General features: G+C 43.6%; 1 protein-coding gene across 17 annotated transcripts in view; it reads right to left on the bottom strand.

The window, feature by feature from the left end:
* nedd4l (NEDD4 like E3 ubiquitin protein ligase) overlaps positions 1-19247 on the bottom strand; it is a 457701-nt gene that overhangs the window by 6512 nt on the left and 431942 nt on the right. For all 17 annotated transcript variants that reach the window (XM_072252251.1, XM_072252258.1, XM_072252254.1 and 14 more), the window contains 2 exons: positions 17137-17244; positions 6426-6522 (listed from right to left, as the gene is read on the bottom strand). In XM_072252251.1, coding sequence (XP_072108352.1) covers positions 6426-6522; positions 17137-17244 — 205 coding nt within the window. The remainder of the gene's footprint in view (positions 1-6425; positions 6523-17136; positions 17245-19247) is intronic.

Genomic DNA, 19247 nt, shown 5'->3' with positions numbered 1-19247 from the left:
CTGATATGCACCAGCTGCTTCCATGTCTTGATGTGACCCTGATCTGGGGTGCGGGGTGGGAAGTACTAAGCAGGTGCTACGCCTTGCCCAAGGGTGGCCTGCAGGTTAGTGGCAGAAGGAGCGCTTTACACATGCTTTGGTAGAGACGTATCTCCACACCACCAACTGAGTAGTATAGTGCAAAGGCATTAAAATCTACAAATATACCATCAGTACATCTTCAAAAGGCAATGCCTTAAAAAGGTGGAATCCATTATCAAGGGCCTCTCACCCTCTACAACATGCCCTCTTCTTACAGGAGCATTAATAATTTAGGAACAGCTTCTTCGCCTCTGCAATCAGATTTCATGAACCCATGAGCGCCACCTCCCTGTTCTTTGCAACCATGATGGAGCTGGCTAAGTCTATAACACTGTGTAACCACTCACGATCCTGTGTATCGGAGCATCCCTAAGATGCTTTGATAAAGACAAGCTTCAATAATACTTAAATAGATTGACCAACATCCCAAGATTACCTATATTTACTTGCCAGATAAAAACCCTTAAATGCCAGGTCTGTGCCATGTGACAATGAGGAAGGGAATAGAATGTGGTGGCAGATAAATTCGTGGCTGAGGAATTGGAGCAGGAGGCAGGGATTCAGATATTCAGATTTCTGAATAATTGGCTCTCTTCTGGGGCAGGTGGAACCTATTCATAAGGGACAGGTTGCACTTGAAATCAAGGGAAGACCAATATTCTTGCTGGCAGGTTTACTAGAGCTGCTGGGAGTGGTTTAAACTTGTATGGCAGAGAAATGGGAACAGTATGATAGCTGAGGATGAGCCAGCAGGTTTGCAAGCAGATGATGGGTGTAACATGAATGTAAGGAAGGACAAGCCAATGATTGGGTACAAATGCTGACAGAGCAAAGAGTTAAATTTTACCACCAAGGCAAAATTCAAAAGGGCGAAGCAAGCAGGACTGAGGGTGCTGTATGTAAATGCATGTAGCATTCGGAATAAGGTGGACGAACTCGTAGCGCAATTTGAGATTGGTCAGTATGACGTTATTGCCATCTCTGATTGATGGCTGAAAGAAGGCCATAGGTGGGAGCTGAACTTGAAAGGATATACTTTGTATTGAAAGGACAGGCAGGAAACCATATCAGGTGGTGTGGCTCTGTTGGTAAGAAATAGAATTACATCTTTAGAAAGAGGTGACACAGGGTCACAGAATGTCAAATCTTTGTGGGTGGAATTAAGAAACTGTAAGGGTAAAAAAATACTATTATGGGAATCATATATAGGCTTCCAAATAGTAGCCAAGATGTGGCGTTGAGATTGTAAAGGGAGCTGGAAAAGTTATGTAATAAAGGTAATGTCACAATTGTAATGGGGACTCCAATATGCAAGGGGATTGGGAAAATCAGGTTGGTGTCAGATCGCAAGAGAGGAAATTTCCTGAGTGCCTGCGAGGTGACTTTTTAAGCAGCTTGTGCCTGAGCCCACTTGGGGAAAGGCTATCTTAGACTGGGTGTTGTGTAGTAACCCAGATCTTATTCAGGAGCTTAATGTAAAGGAACCTTTAGGAGGCAGTGATCATAATATGATTGAATTCAGAATACAATATGAGAGGGAGAAGCACAAGTCACATTTATCAGTATCACAATGGAATAAAGGGAATTACAGAGGCATGAGAGAGGAGCTTGCCCAGGTGGATTGCAGGAGAATACTGGTGGGGATGATGGCAGTGTTGAGACGGCTGAAGTTTCTGGGAATAGTTCACAAGGCGCAAGATAGATATGTCCCATAGAAGAAGTTGTTCTCAAATGGCAGGGGTAGGCAACAGTGGCTGACAAGGGAAATTAAGGACTGCATAAAAGCCAAGGAAAGGGCATATATAGTAGCAAAAATGAATGGGAAGTTGAATGATTGAGAAGCTTTTAAAATTTAACAAAAGGCAACTAAAAAAGCTAGAAGAAAGGAAAAGATGAAATATGAGGGCAAACTAGCCAATAATATAAAGCAGGATGCTGTAAGTTTTTTCAGTTATATTAAAAGAGAGATCAGAGTTGATATTGTACCACTGGAAAATGATGCTGGTGAGGTAGTAATGGGGGACAAAGAAATGGCACATGAACTTAATAAGTACTTTGCATCAGTCATCACTGTGGAAGACACCAGCTAGGCAAATTCAAAGGTCTTAAGGTGAATAAGTCACCTGGACAGATGGACTACAGCCCAGAATCCTGACAGAGGTTGCTGAAGAGATAATGGATGCATTGATCATGATCTTTCAAGAATCACTTGATGCTGGCATGGTCCCAGAGGACTAGAGATTGCAAATGTCACTGCACTCTTTAAGAAGGGAGGAATACAAAAGGGAGGAAATTATTGACCGGTTAGCCTAACCTCAGTGGTTGGAAAAGTGTTGGAGTCCATTATTAAGGATGAGGTTTCAGGGTATTTGGAGACTAATGATAAAATAAGTCAAAGTCAGCATGGTTTCTGTCAAGGGAAATCTTACCTGACAAATCTGTTAGAGTTCTTTGGGGAAGTAACAAGCAGGGTGGACAAAGGAGAGGCAGTGGATGTCATTTACTTGGATTTTCAGAAGGCATTTGATAAGGTGCCACACATGAGGCTACTTAACAAGATAAAATCTTGTGGTATTACAGGAAAGATACTGGTGTGGATAGAGGAATGGCTGATAGGCAGGAGGCAGTGAGAGTGAATAAAAGGGCCCTTTTCTGGTTGGCTGCTAGTGTCTAGTGGTGTTCCTTAAGGGTCAGTATTGGGACTGATACTTTTCATATTGTTTGTTAATGATTTGGATAATGGAATTGATGGCTTTCTGGCAAAGTTTGCGGATGATACAAAGATAGGTGGAGGGTAGGTAGTGCTGAGGAAGCAATATGATTGCAGAAGGACTTAGACAAATTGGAAGAATGGACAAAAAAGTGGCAGGTGGAATACAGTGTTGGGAAATATATGATAATGCATTTTTGTAAAAGGAACAATAGTGCAGAGTATTATCTAAACAGGCAGAAGATTCAAACATCAGAGGTGCAGAGGGACTTAGGAGTTCTCATGCAAGACTCACAAAAGGTTAAATTACTGCTTGCGTCGGAGATAAAGAAAGCAAATGCAATGTTGGCATTGATTTCAAAGGGAATAGAATAAAAAAACAAGGAGATAACCTTGAGACTTTATAAGACACAACTCAAGCTGCACTTGGAATATTGTCAACAGTTTTGTGTTCCATATCACAGAAAGAATGTGTTGTCACTGGAGAGAGTCCAGAAGAGGTTAACAAGGATGAGTCAGGAATGAAGGGGTTAACATATGAGGAGTGTTTGTCATCTTCGGCCCTGTACTTTCTGGAATTTAGAAGAATGCCGGAGGGATCTAATTGAAACCAACCAAATGTTGAAAGGAATAGATAAGGTGGATATGGAGAGGATGTTTTCTATAGTGGGGGTATGCAGAACTAGAGGATACAGCCTTAAAATTGAGGAACAATCCTTTAGAACAGAGGTAATGTGGCATTTTTAAGCCAGGGAGTAGTAAATCTGTGGAATGCTCAGCCACCGACTGTGGTGGAGGCCAAGTCAGTGGGTATACTTGAGACATAAGTTGATCATTTCCTGGTCGGTCAGGGCATCAAGGAATATGGCGAGAGGGCTTGTGTACAGGGTTGAGTGGCTCTGGGAGAAGACTTGATGGGCTGAATGGCAAAATTCTGCTCCTATGTCTTTTAGTCTTATGACCCTGACGGCAGTTATATACAGGCCTCCCAACAGTAGCTGGTGTGTGGACACAGAAATAGAAAAGGCATGTCAAAAGGACAATGTTATGAAAGTCTTGAGAGATTTCAACATGCAGGCCGATTGGGGAAAATCTGGTTGGTAACGGATCTCAAGAGAGTGAGTTTTTTGAATGCCTATGAGATGGCTTTTTTAGAGAAGTTTGTCACTGAGCCTACTGGGGGGTCAGCTGTACTGAATTGGGTGTTATGTAATAAACCATCACAATATGGTTGAGTTCAATTTGAAATTTAATAGGAAGAAAGTAAAGACTAATTGATGTAGCAGTATTTCAGTGGAGTAAAGGAAATTACAGTGGTATGAGAGAGGAGTTGGCCAAAGTAAATTGGAAGGAGATGCTGGCAGGGATGACGGCAGAGCAGCAACGGTGTAAGTTTCTGGGAAAAATGAGGAAGGTGCTGAATAGATGTATTTGAAAATTAAAAACCTACAGGGAGCAACTAAAAGAATCATTAGGAGGAAAAAGATGAAATATGAGAGCAATCTAGCAAACAATATCAAAGTGGATAGTAAAAGCTTTTTCAAGTATGTGAAAAAAAAAGGTGAGAGTGGATATAGGACCACTAGAAAATGAGGCAGGAGAAATAATAACGGGACAAGGAGATGGCTGATTAACTAAATGAGTATTTTGCGTCAGTCTTCACTGTGCCTGGTGTTGTAGTGTGTGAAGGAAGAGAAGTGGGTGCAGTTACTGTAACAAGAGACAGTGCTCAAAAAGCTGAAAGAAATAAAAGTACATTAGTCACTTGGACCAGATGAACTGCACCCTAGGGTTCTGAAAGAGGTAGCGGTAGAGATTGTGGAGGCATTAGTAGTGATCTTTCAAAAATCATGCCAGAGGACTGAAAAATTGCAAATATCACTGCTCTCTTTAAGAAAGGACGAAGGCAGCAGAAAGCAGAAAGACCAGTTAGCCTGACCTCAGTAGTTGGGAAGATGTTGGAGTCGATTGTTAAGGATGAGGTCATGGAGTACTTGGTGACTCAGGACAAGATAGGGCAAAGTTAGCATGGTTTCCTTTAGGGAAATCTTGCCTGACGAACCTGTTGGAATTCTTTGAGATTACATTTTGGATAAATAAAGGGGATGCAGTGGATATTGTATATTTGGACTTTCAGAAGGCTTTTGACAAGGTGCCACACATGAGACAGCTTACCAAGTTAAGAAGCCATGGTATTACAGGAAAGTTACTAACATGGTTAGAGCATTGGCTGATTGGCAGGAGGCAGTGAGTGGGAATAAAAGGATCCTTGTCTGATCGCTGGCGGTGACTAGTGGTGTTCCGCAGAGGTCGGTGTTGGGAACACTTCTTTTAATGCTGTATATCAATGATTTACATGATGGAATAGATGGCTTTGTTGCCAAGTTTGCAGACAATACAAAGATTGGTGGAGGGGTAGGTAGAGTTAAGGAAGCAGGTAGACGGCAGAAGACCTAAACAGATTAGGAGAATGGACAAGAAAGTGGCAAATGAAATACAATTTTGAAAAATGCATGGTCATGCACTTTTAGTAGAAATAAATGTGCAGACTATTTTCTAAACTAGGAGAAAATCCAAAATTCTGAGATGCAAATGGTCTTGGGAGTCCTTGTGCAGAACACCCTAAAGGTTAATTTGCAGGTTGAGTTGGTGGTGAGGAAGGCTAATGCAATGTTAGCATTCATTTCAAGAGGTCTAGAATACAAGAGCAGGAATGTGATGCTGAGGCTTTATAAGGCACTGGTGAAGCCTCACCTTGAGTATTGGGAACAGTTTTGGGCCCCTCATCTAACAAAAGATGCACTGGCATTGGAGGGGGTTCAGCGGAGGTTCACAAGGATGATTCCAGGAATGAAAGTGTTATCATATGAGGAACGTTTGATGGCTCTGGGTCTATACTCGCTGGAATTTAGAGGGATTGGGGGGGGGGGGGGTTCTCATTGAAACCTTTTGAATGTTGAAAAGCCTAGGCAGAGTAGATGTGGAAAGGATGTTTCCCATAGTGGAGAGTCTATGATAAGAGGGCACAGCCTCCAGATAAAGGGGCATCCACTTAAAACAGATGCGGAGAAATTCCTTTTGCCAGAAGGTGGTGAACTTGTTGAATTTATTACCACAGGCAGCTGTGGAGGCCAAGGTGTTGGGTGTATTTAAGGCAGAGATTGATAGGTTCTTGATTGGACAATGCATCAAAGGTTACGGGGAGAAGGTTGGAGTGGGGCTGAACAGCAGGAAAAGGCATCAGCCATGATTGAGTGCAGAGCAGTCTCGATGGGCCAAGTGGCTTAATTCTTCTCATATGTCAAATTTAAAATGGCTGGAACTACGTTTTACAGCACAGGCGACCTGGGTTCAATTCCTGCTGCTGCCTGTAAGGATTTTATACACTCTCGCCGGGACCGTGTGGATTTCCTCCGGGTGCTCCGAAGATTCTTAGTCCAAAGTCCCACAGTCCAAAGATGTAGAGGTTGGTAGGTTAATAGGTCATTGTAAATTGTTCTGTGATTAGGCTGGGGTTAAATCCCGGGATTGCTGGTTGGCATAGTTTGAAGGGCCGGAAAAGCGTATTCTGCGCTGTATCCCAATAAATAAGTAAACTTGATGGTTAAGTTGCACACAAGTAATAGTCACATACCATATAGTTCAGCAAACCCATTCATTGGCACTCTTGAGGTTCCAGTAACAAACTGTAGAAGCCGAATACGTTTCTCAGCATCCATCAGTAGCACTGCCTGGAAGAAAACAGAGACCGAATGAAGTGAATTATTAACAAAGAATAAAGTACCAATTATAAACAAGTCGACAAAAATATAGAGCAACACGCACAACATGCTGGAGGGACTCAGCAGGTAGGGCAGCATCCGTGGAAACGAACAGTCAATGTTTTCGGGCCGAGACCCTTTGTCAGGACGTTTCCACGGATGCTGCCCGACCTGCTGAGTTCCGCCAGCGTGTTGTGCGTGTTGCTTTGACCCCAGCATCTGCAGAGCATTTTGTGTTAACAAAATATAAAGTTGCCTTCGCCAGAACTGATGATCTAAAAAATATCCCAACTGACTTTGTCCATTTTCATAAGGTTGTATGAATTTCAATGTATGGAAAAACAGACGTGGTACAAGTTTATCACCAGTTGCTTGATTATCACCGGGCTTGCTGTGGCATAAAGACCACTGGGATGGTGGTGGTGTGGGGGGCAAGAGTTAGCACACTGAACTCTTTTACTACAAACAGCCTACTCTTATAAACAGTTGCAAAATGAGAAAATTCAGAACTACTGAAGCAGCAGCCATGTTGTTAGTGTAGGGAGATACTCTCTGTCCTGCAGTGTGAAGGTTAAGTACAATGTTTCTCAGAGAGTAATCATACCAGCAGCAGTAAAGAACGTAGGGTAACAGAGGTCATAGCTGCTTGTGTCTGAAGAGTTTTTGGGACTCTCAAGAAAACCCTCAAGGGAAAACCTTATCCAGCAGGTAACTTGGAAAAGAAATAATGGCAAGATCAGACGGTAAAAAATGTTGTAGAGTCACAGAGTACCACAGCACAGAAACAGACCCTTTGGCCCATCCAGGTTGTGCCAAACTGTTATTCAGCCGAGTCACGTCAACCCGCATATGCCTTCCATACTCCACTCATCAATGTACTGATCCAGATCAAACCTACATCCATCACTGACAGCTCGTTCCACACTCTCACCGCCCTTTGATTGAAGAACTTCCCTCTCTGATTTCCCCTTAACCTATGACCTTTAGCTCTCATCTCACCCAACTTCAGTGGGGAAAAAACTGCTTGCATTTACCCAATCTATACCTTTCATCAGCTTGTATAGCTGTACCACATCTCCCCTCATTCTCCAGGGGATAAAGTCCCAACGTTTCAAACTTTCCTGAAAACTCTTGTCCTCAAGTCCCAGCAACACCCTTGTAAATTTTCTCTGTATTCTTTCAATCATATTGATCTTTCCTGTAGGTAGGTGACCAGAATTGCACACAATACTCCAAATTAGGCCTCACTGACATATTAACCAACTTAACATTCCATCTCCTGTGCTCAGTATCTTGATTTATGAAGGTCAATGTGCCAAAGGCTTACTTTATGACCCTATCTACCTGTATTATCTTTTTCAATGAATTGTGGACCAGTATTCCCAGATCCCTTTGTTCTACAGCACTGCTCAATACTGTGAGCTTTGAAGGAAATAGACTCAGTAATAACATTTAGGCAAACTATTGATAAGGTGACAGGGAAAGACTGAATAACTCTTAGAAGACCCTCCATGGCACAACAATCTGGTTGGGTGGGGTGAGAAGGGGTATAGCCTTCTGCACTCCATCATTCTACAAGGGAAGAATTTCACCTGGTTGAAAGATCTGAACTCAAGATGGGTAAACCCCTCCCCGCCTCTGAGCAATTCTGCACAGATCATTGTCACAGGAAAGCAGCATCCATCAGCAAGGACCCCCACCACCCAGGCCATGCTGTCTTCTCACTGCTGCCATCAGGAAGAAGACTCACACCGCCAGGGTCTGGAAAAGTTATTACCCTTCAACCATCAGGCTCTTGAACTAGAGGAGGTAACTTCACTTGCCCCATCACTAAAGTATACAACCTATGGACTCACTTTCAAGGACTCTTCATCTCATGTTCTTGATATTTAATCACTTATTTATTTGAATTGAATTGACTTTATTACTTACAACCTTCATATACACGAGGAGTAAAAAATCTTTATGTTACGTCTCTGTCTAAATGTGCAATTTCTAGTAATTTATAATAAATATTATGTACAATAGGATAGTTAATATAACATAGAAATACAGTTGTGTCAGTTTATTATTTTTCTTTCTTTTTGTATTTTGTAGTTTGTTGTCTTTTGCACTCTGGTTGTCCCTTGTTGGGTGTGATCTTTCATTGATTCCATTATGGTTATTGGATTTACTGAGTATGCCCACAAGAAAATGGATCTCAGTGTTATTTATTAAGGACCTCCAGCACCCAGGGCATGCCCTCTTCTCACTTTTACCGTCAGGAAGGAGGTACAGAAGCCTGAAGGCACAGACTCAGCGATTCAGGAACAGCTTCTTCCCCTCTGCCATCCGATTCCTAAATGGACATTGAAGCTTTGGACACTACCTCACTTTTTTTTAATATACAGTATTTCTGTTTTTGCACGTTCTTTTAAATCTATTCAATATACTTAATTGATTTCCTCATTTATTTATTATTATTATTTTTATTTTATTTTTTTAATCAGCTAGATTATGTATTGCATTGAACTGCTGCTGCTAAGTTAACAAATTTCATGTCACATGCCGGTGATAATAAACCTGATTCTGATTCTGAATTTTAAACTGCAACAGAACTATGAAGAGCCACTATTTTCCTCAGATATTTGTGTACAACACAAGGTAGACAGGCTTGAAGTTAGATACAGTATATCTTCTGTTCAAGTCAGTGACATTAAGTGATGTGAGGACTTTCGTAAGGCCTGACAAGTGAACCAGTGATCAAAGGGTAATGTCAACACAAGGCCTATCTAATCACAATCAGTTGTTTTTAAACCCAGTGTTGCCAACACACGCACATTACATCTGCCACAATTCAGGGCTCACAAAACAGGAGCCAAAGCTTCATAGCACAGAAACTTATATTAAAAGAAGAATTATCTCTAATATATAGAAAAAAAACCTTATGAAATGGAAATAATTTCTGGTTCCTTGGGAAATAAAACTCTCAACTCCAAATTGACCAAGGATATATCCCGGAACAATTGTAAGCATTCAATTTAAGCAATTACGTCATTAAACATGGAAGTAGAATTAGGCCGTTCGCTCCATCAAGTCTGCTCCACTGGAGTTTTGAGATTGCTAAGCACTATGCTTTATCATAACTAAATTAAGTCTTACAATCTGTTCAAACCTAATTACAAGGAATCTAAAATTCCATACAAAATTGTAGTGAGGCATGCACTCTGAAACCAAGTTAAAGAAGGTTACGGGGAGAAGGCTGGGAACTGGGGTTGAGGAGGAGATAGAAAAAAGGATCAACCATGATTGAATGGTGGAGCAGACTCGATGGGCCAGATGGCCTAATTCTGCTCCTATGTGTTATGGTCTAACAATACATTGTAATAGATGTTTCAAACACTAATTTCCCAATGCAATAGTTTCTTTACAAGATAACTCTAGTATTAAGTTACCAACTATGCAAGAAAATATTCTTGTACTGACATTTTTATGTATAATCTAAGAAAAATTGTACTGCAGGTAAACCCTAAATAACTACATTGTTACTCAAAGGCAGTACGTGTTTTCTAAATAATGCTGATCACTCATTACATACACCTGTTAGGGTGCATTCTCCAGTCACCTTATAAGGTAACCGTAGCCTTCAGCCAGGAGCAGATGTCATCAGGTGGTTCCTAACCTTCACCAGGTGTTTCGACCCTTAACCTCGACACTCTCCAGTTGGTGGGCCGGCAGTGGTGGCCAAATCACTGCCCATCTCCTCCTGGCTTCCAGCTCCCCTCCTCTCGCTTACTCCAAATCCAACAAGAGGCTCGTTCTGCCTCTTTCCCCACCCTACGAGCTACTTGTTTTTTGCTCCTTTTATCCAGGCCCAGATCTGACAACAACCGCCATGCTGGTTTGGCTGGGAAACCGCTGCAGCCGATCTCCACAGGGAACAACCATGCCTGCCATCCCTTGTCTTTACACTCCTGCAGTAAGGGCTGGTACTTCAAGGCCTTTCTCTCGTGGGCCTCTTCCCATCCCTCCTCCCACAGCACAGTCAATTCGACCAGAATTATCTTCTTGTTTTCAGTTGACCACAGTACAATGTCCGGGCGTAGGGAACTGCAACCTCCTTCCCACATCGACTCTCATCTTCCAGGACCTGGCCGTTAGCAGCAGATTGGGCTTTGGTTGTTGGGTTATGAAAGGCCTAGCTCCCTCTTTGATGAAGGTGATGGCTTTCCTCAAATCTGTGTCAGCCGTCCTCTTCTTGCATCTCTCTTGCTTTAGTATGTCAGCAAGAGCCAGAAGCACATCGTGGCACCACCTATACCGTCCTTGAGTTAGAGCTGTTTTACACCCGGACAGTATATGAGCCAGTATCCCCTTTTGACCACAGAGCTTACAGTTCGGGTCCTCTCTCATCCCCCATGTGTACAGATGTAATGGTGAAGGAAGGGTGTCATACATGGATCGCAAGAGGAAGGAAATACGAAAGGGCTCCAGTCTCCATAACTCTGCCCATGAGATCTTGCGCTTAGGCAGATCCCATTTTGTCCAGGCACCCTGGGACCCTTGTTCCACTGCCTTTGAAATCCGCTTCTCTTCCTCACGGATCCGTACTTCTGCCTGTATCATGTCTCGCCTGTTCCTTATGCTTGCGTTTCCCCACCTCTGGAAGTGAACTGAGCCGAGGCCTTTCCACCCGACACAGGGGTTGCCGATGATATCTCGCAGCTTCAGAGAACACACTGCCTCCTCCACAGCTACGTTGGCTGCCCACTTGTGCCCAGATCTGGTTGTAACGCCTGCTTGCTTTACCAAGACGTCATTAGAATCTCTCAAGCTTAATAAAGCTCTGCATTTTGCCAACTTGAATTCCTCCACAGCAGCTGACAGGGGAAGCTGCAGCTGCCCAGATCGAATATAGAGGCCCACTGAAGAGAAGCTTGGGGGAACTCCCAACCATCTCCACAGGTGCTTGTTAGATTTCCTCTCGATACCCTCTACAACAGTCATGGGGAACTCATAAAGTGTGAAGAGCCAGAGAAGCCTGGGCAGAATGCTGTATTGGTACAGCCAGGTCTTGAATTTACCCGGAAGTCCAGATTTGTCGATCTTCTTCAGCCATTCCTCTGTCTGCTTCACAGCATTAGTGACATTGGCCTCATCTGTCACTGACACATTAAACCACTTCCCCAAGCATTTTATCGGGTTATCTTCGATGGAAGGGATGACCTCACCCTGAACCTGGAGGCTAAACTTGCTGGTAACTTTGCCCTTTCTGCTCACCATGCACCTGGACTTCTTAGCCTTGAAGGACATCCTCGTCCAAGTGGCTACATTACCCAGGGTTTCCAATACCCATCTTGCTTGGACATGTGACACAGTTGTTATCATGATGTCGTCCATGAACCCTCGTAGAGCCGGCTGAACAAAGCCTGACTCCAGCATCCAGCGGGTTACATCTTCTGCTGCTGATAATAGGAGGTTTATTCCCATAATAAATAGGATGGGGGAGATGGTGCACCCTGTTGGAATCCCCTTCTCGAGGTCCTGCTATCTAGTTGTGAAATGGGCTGATGTAAGTCTGAGTTTGAATCCTCCTAGGTAGCTGGTGATCATGTCTCGAATAGCCACTGGGATACAGTAGTGGTCAAGTCCTTCTAGGATGAGGTTATGTGGAATAGACCTGTAGACGTTCGCAAGGTCTAACCAGACAACTGTTAGGTCGTCTTTTTTTCTGCTTGGCCTCATGGATCAAATGGTTAATCATTGAGGTGTGCTCCAGACACCCCGAAAAGCCTGGAATACAGCCTTTCTGGATGGATGTGTTGATACAGCGGTTCTGCGTCATGTAAGAATTCAGCCTTCTTGCGAGCACAGAAAAGAAAATCTTACATTCCACATCCAGGACAGAAATTGTCCTAAACTGGGCAATTGTGGAAGAAACCTCTTCCTTTGGAATAAAGCATCCCTCTGCCAATTTCCAACTTGATGGAATAGTACCTTTGGCCCAGATCTTTCTCATGACCTTCCACAGCCTCCGAAGAAGCTTTGGGCATTTCTTATACACCTTATAAGGTATGCCGCTTGGGCCTGGGGCAGGTGATGCTTTAGCTTTCCGGATGATGTCCTGGATTTCCTGCCATTCACATTCCTGCTCCTTCACATTCAGCTGGTTTTTCCAGTCTACGCACAGCCCGATTGGTTCCTAGTCCCTGACCCCTCCATGGGTCGCTGTGTATCTCCCACAGGAACTCTACCTCTGGCTTCGAGCTGGATAGTATACCAGATTTTTGTTGGCCGAGAAGAGTCCTGGTGAAGCTGAATGGATCTCTCACAAACTGTGCTTGCCTTTTCTCTTTCTTCCTTCTTCGCTGTCGTAGATGTTCCGCCCTCCTGAGTTTGCACAGCTTTTCCCGCAGCATACTGGTTAAGTCCTTGATACCTTCTTTTTTGGCTGGTGAGCTGGTTTTAAACCTCTTGTTGAGTGCCTTTAATTTGCCTCTCAAGCGACGAACCTCCCTTTCTCTCCTATTTGGTTGTTGCGGTAACTTGGGCTGACTTCTCCGCTCCATTGGGCCAAATCGTTCCTTAGCTAGATTGTACGCTATGGCTGTGAGTGAGTCGATCATTCTGTGTACTGGACCTGCTAAGGCAACTTCCAGGATGCCGTCTAGATCATCATCGAACTGCATCCAGGCGACGTTGTCTGACGATCTAGGCCATTTGATCCTGTCTTTCCTTGATGAAGGGATTGGGGTAGCCGAAGAGGAACTCACTAGGTCTGTTGTTCGGTGCTGAGGCGACTCAAGTGCGGAGAGATCTTCAGCTCTGTGGGATGCTTCCTGGCTGGAATTCTCCTTCGTCTCACTGGACATTAAGTCCGTGCGCTGCACTTGAGTCACCATTGATCCACATCTAAACCTGCTCTGGTGTATCTTGAGCCCTCTGATGTTTTTGCAGACTTTCCTGCAAAGACATCTTACCATGAATTCCTCTCCGGTCAGTGTTGCTTGCGTTAGCTTCCTCGTAGTCGTGTTTCCTGTCTTGGCTGTTGCTGGTATGACCGTCCTGTTGAGTCTCTCATCCTCCCCCCCTCTCGGGAGACTCTGGGGGTTTTGCTCTTCATGTTCAGTCGTAGCTTGAGTGGTGCCCTCTTGCGAGTGCTGCCCACAGGGTTGCTAGCCTTGTGAGCCCGTGCCAGTCTTTCCTGGAGGGCAACTGTCTCTCCAGCGTCACCGACCTTCCTCGGTTGCCATCCAGCCTTTCCTGGAAGCCACTGGTACAGACCAGAAAGGTGAGTAGCAAAGCAAATTGATGATTTTCAAAGGAGTTAAAACAGCTGGAATAAAGTTCTGAGTATTCTGGAATGAATATTTCATTTAAGTATTTTTGATAAGCCAGAACATTAAACCAGCCAGTTCATTCAAGAAGCAGGAAGCACAAAAATGTAGCTACTAGACAACTGTAATTTAATACTATGAATAAAATGTCCTAACAGAAAAATGTTGAGTCAGTCAGCAGCATTTTACATTACACGACTCAGCTCACTGAACCCTGAAGCTAAGGTAAATACTGCAGCCCATTCAGAATCAGTCTGGTCCTGATAGGATGATCTCCAAATTGTGAATGTGACACTGACAATTTTGCAACACAAGTCAAAGCTAAATAATTCCCAGTAGAAAGCCACCTCCAGTTACCTTTATTTAATTTTTTTTGAAGAAAATTTAAAAGTGATACAGCAATTCTTTTTAAATATAAGTAGCAATGGGTTCCACAAACTCGGCCTAAATGCAGTTAACACACACAGAATGCTGGAGGAACTCAGCAGAACTCCTAATGGAGGTCTTGGCTCAAAACATCAATTGTTTATTCCTTTCCATAGATACTACCTGATTTACAGAGTTCCTTCAGCATTTTGCGTGTATTACTCTGGATTTCCAGTATCTGCAGATTCTCTTGTGTCTAAATGCAGTTTGTGTTATTATTAAAAAAAGATGAAATTCTGCAGTAACGGCGGAATGAATTGGACAGACAGCAGATCACACACAAGGTTCTGGAGGAACTCAGCAGGCCAGGCAGCATCTATGGAACAGAGTACAGTCGATGTTTTGGGCCGAGAGACATCAGGACTGGAGAAAAAAATGGTGAGTCAGAGTTAGGAGATGGGGGGGGGAGGGTTGGGAAAAAAAAACACAAGGTGATGAGTGAAGCCGGGAGCGGGGGAGGGATAAAGTAAAGAGCCGAGAAGTTGATTGGTGAAAGACACAGGGCCGGAGAAGAGAGAATCTTATAGGAAAGGACAGAAGGCCATGCAGACAGAAGAGGGGAGGAGCACCAGAGAGAGGTGAGGGGGCAAGTAAGGAGATTAGTTGAGGGGGAAAAAGGGAATTGGGAATGATGAAAGGAGGGGGGGATGCATTACTGGAAGTTCACATCATCAGGTTGGATGCTATCCAGATGGAACAGAAGGTGTTGCTCCTGCAACCTGAGTGTGGCCTCATCACAACTGTAGAGGAGGCCATGGACTGACCCATTGGAAAGGGAATGGGAAGTGGAATTAAAATGGAGGCCACTGAGAAATCCCACTTTTTCTGGTGGATGGAGCATAGGTGCTTGGCGAAGCAGTCTCCCAATCTACGTTGGGTCTTACCAATATACAGAAGGCCACACCAGGAGCACTGGTCACAGTAGGTGACCCCAACAGATTCACAGGTAAAGTGTCGCCTCACCTGGAAGGACTGTTTAGGGCCTGAATGGTGGTGAAGGAGGAGGTGGAGGAGCAGGTGTAGCACTTGTTCCACTTGCAAGGATAAGTGCCGGGAGGGAGATCAGTGGGGAGGGACGAATGGACAAGGGAGTTGCAATGGGAATGATCCCTGTAGAAAGTAGAAAGTGGGGAAGAGGGAAGGATTGGCTTGGTGGTGGGATCCTGTTGGAGATGGTGGAAGTTACGGATGAGGAGGCTGGTGGGGTGGTAGGTGAGGACAAGTGGAACCCTAACCCTGGCGGGGTGGTGGGAGGATGGGGTGAGGGCAGCTTTGATGGTGGAGGAAGGGAAGTCCCTTTTTTGAAGAAAAAAAGGCTTCATGTGACTCTGATCGGGGGACTAATCAGGTGCTACACCCTGCCCAAGGGTGACCTGCAGGCTAGCAGAGGGAAGAAGTGCCCTACATCTCCTTTGGTAGAGACGTATCTTCACCCTGCCACCAGGGATTCTACACAATCATATTATATTTCCAAGTAATAATCGAAAAGAAACAATAAAAATCACATATTTAGCTTCAACTGTGACTTGTTACTATTAATACCATAAAATGCTTTTACCCTGTCCCAATTAGATTCTATACACAGATTAAATTTGCATTTATACTCATGTAAATTATGAAAGTGATTTTTAAAAAATGTAAAATATTTCAAAAATGCACCAGAATTTAGAAAAGAAATACATTGGTCTTACTGCATCATGACCAGATGCAACTGGCACGTGCAGAACAGATTGGACTCATGATATTTGGAACATTTTTATAGATGCACCGTAGAAAGCATTCTCCTAGAGTGCATCACAACCTGGTATGGAAGTTGTCCTGTCCAAGACCGAAAGAAGCTGCAGAAGATCGTGAACACGGCGCAGCACATCACACAAACCAATTTTCCGTCCGTGGACTCACTTTACACGGCACACTGTCGGAGCAGTGCTGCCAGGATAATCAAGGACACGACCCACCCAGTCAATGCACTTTTCGTCCCTCTTCCCTCCGGGAGAAGGCTCAGGAGCTTGAAGACTCGTATGGCCAGATTTGGGAGCAGCTTCTTTCCAACTGTGATAAGACTACTGAACAGATCCTGACCCAGATCTGGGCCATACCCTTCAAATATCCGGACCTGCGCCTCGGTTTTTTTGCACTACCTTACTTTCCATTTTTCTATTTTCTGTTTATGATTTATAATCTAAATTTTTAATATTTACTAATCTTTACCATTTTAAATATTCTTAATATTTAATATTTGTAATCCAGGGAGTGGAAGCGCAGAATCAAATATCGCTGTGATGAGTGTACGTTCTAGTACCAATTGTTTGGTGACAATAAAGTATAAAGTATTTTACTTATTTAAGGTCATGGTAACCTTATGCATCAATAATCATTCCACGGGCAAATTCACTCTGATCACATTTCTTCCCCATTATTAATGTTTGGTCTCAACAACAACTGAACCTCTTGACCATGTCTCCATGCTTTTATGCAATGAGTTGCTGTCACATGATTGGCTGATTATACATTTGCATTACAAACAGGGGTACAGGTGTACCTAATAAGGTGGCTTCTGAGTGTAAATTGTATAACATCCTGATTGGTGCCAGCAAAGCGAGATATTAAAGCTATCAAGGCTATGACTGAGTGAAGGGAAGTGATGCTGAGATGAAAAGTCAGTTATGATCGTATTGAATAGTGGAGCGGACAAGAGGAGCAAATGATTTTGCCTGCTATTATTTATTTCATTGTCCATATGAAAGAGTAATTTGAAAGGTAAATCTATTTATTACAGAAATATTAAGATTTAAGCAAGGAATAATATAATTGCTCTTAATGTGTACTGATTCTACATTACCTTCCAGTACCACTGGATAACGGGGTGATTAGTACAGTAGTTGTTTTTGTAGACGGTGTGCTGCCGCCAGTCATTGACGTCTACATCTCCAAGGCCGCACATCAGCAGCTGAAAGAAACCAGACACAAATTGTCAGTGTTTCTACAGACAGAAACAGGATGGAAGGAGCATCTGAAAGAGAATCAGGTTTAATATCACTGCCGTACATTGTCAAATTTGCTGATTCGCAGCAGCTGTGCATTGCAGTACATAAAAAACTATAAATTACAATAGTAGTTCAGAATAATCCGCATCTCAGAAGGGGGAGTGAAGTTAAGATGGTGCTAAATGGCGACTCCATTCCTTGCATCTTCGGAAACAGCTTAATTTCTATCTTTGATATCTCTTTTTTTCCTATTCAAGGTTCTTTTGAAGACCCTGATCTGGAGTTACACTCTGACTTCGGTTCTTTGGAGGAATGGGATCTGCTCGCAGGGGCCTCACAACCGGCCGCTTTTTGCTATCCCAAGGATGCGGCCTGGAAGAAGAGCACACCTTCAGGGTTCTGGGATTACATGGCTCTGGGGATGTGCTGATTCTAGGCCAGTGTTGCCGACTGAAGCGTCGTGGGAAAACACGGAACTTCCGGAGCAGTGGATTAGCTACCAGGGGTGTGTGTCCGGACAGCTGTGCCTTTTTGGTGTCGATTCTCCGGGCACAGAGCTTGGAAAAAGTGACACAACAGACTATAACATCGTAAATCAGTGAGTTGTTTGTTTTGTTTCCACTCTCGCTGTGAAATGGGGACACCCCTTTTTCCCTTATTAGGGAGAGAGAGAGAGCCTGTGGTATGTTTAGTTATTGGGTGAATGAGTAGTCTTTGGGGTACTGCAAGTCTGTGTCTTTATTGATGCTTTGCTGCATGCTTGAGTGCTCGGTGGAAGTGCTGTTACTTTTTGCTGGTAGGGGAGGGGGAGTCATTGCCTTGCTGCTGCTTGTGCACGGGAGGGGGGAGCTGGGAGTACTTTGGGGTTCTAACGTTTTAACTGTCATCCATTCTTTGGGGCACTCCTCTGTTTTTGTGGATGTCTGCAAAGAAAAAGAATTTCAGGATCTATAGCGTATACAATTCTCTGACATCAAATGCACCCGTTGAAACCTATTAAATATATATGTATAATAAAAATATACTGTACATATTTTATATATATATAAAATATACAAAAGTCTTAGGCACATCTATATAGCTAGGATGTGGAAGACTTTGGCACAGCACTATATTTGTCAATGTGTGGGAAGTTTGTACATCCAGCAGGAGCAAAGGATGTTGGGAACAGAGAGTGTAGAGTGCCACAGAAGGGGTGTGGGACAGGTGACAGAGAAGGACTGCCAGGGATAGGGGGTGGTGTGGGTGCAGGCACACCCAGCCCCCTGAGACACCAGGCAAGATCATTTGATTCCTATTGATTTATTGATCATTACAGAATGCCTCTCTGGTGCTTCCCACTCCCTTCCCCTTTCCCCAATCATGATTCACCCCTCCCTGCCCTCTTCCCACTCTCAGTCCACAATAGAGGCCCATAATCAGAATCAGGTTTATCATCATTCACATCTGCCATGAAATTTGTTTATTTTGCAACAGCAGTACAGTGCGATACACAAAATTACTACAGTACTGTGCAAAAGTCGAAGGCACCCTAGCTCTCTTGCTCTCTATGTACTCATAAAAATATATAAATAAATATAAATTAAGGAAAACATTTTATTTATTATATAAAAATTTAATCAGTAGTGTGCAAGAAGAGAGCAAAAAATAGTGAGGTAGTGTTCATGAGTTGGAACATTGTCCATTCAGAGATCTGATGGAGAAGCACATGAAACTGCAGAAGCTGGGATCTGGAACTAACTGCTGGAAAAACTCAGTGGATCAAGCAGGAAGGAACTGCGGAGACAAAGAATGGCTGATGTTTCTGGATGGGGGCAGGGTCACGACCTGAAATATTCACCACTCCTTGGTAGTTTCTGTTTGACCCACTGACTTTCTCCAACAGTTTGGTATTTTTGCTCCAATATATTTAGTGGTTGGGTAGCAGGGTGGAGATGTACCTCTACCAAAGAAGGCGTAAGGCATC

The sequence above is a fragment of the Mobula birostris genome, chromosome 3 (genome assembly GCF_030028105.1).
Source record: "Mobula birostris isolate sMobBir1 chromosome 3, sMobBir1.hap1, whole genome shotgun sequence".
NCBI classification, from domain to species: domain Eukaryota; kingdom Metazoa; phylum Chordata; class Chondrichthyes; order Myliobatiformes; family Myliobatidae; genus Mobula; species Mobula birostris.
This window is presented reverse-complemented; position numbering and strand designations above follow the sequence as displayed.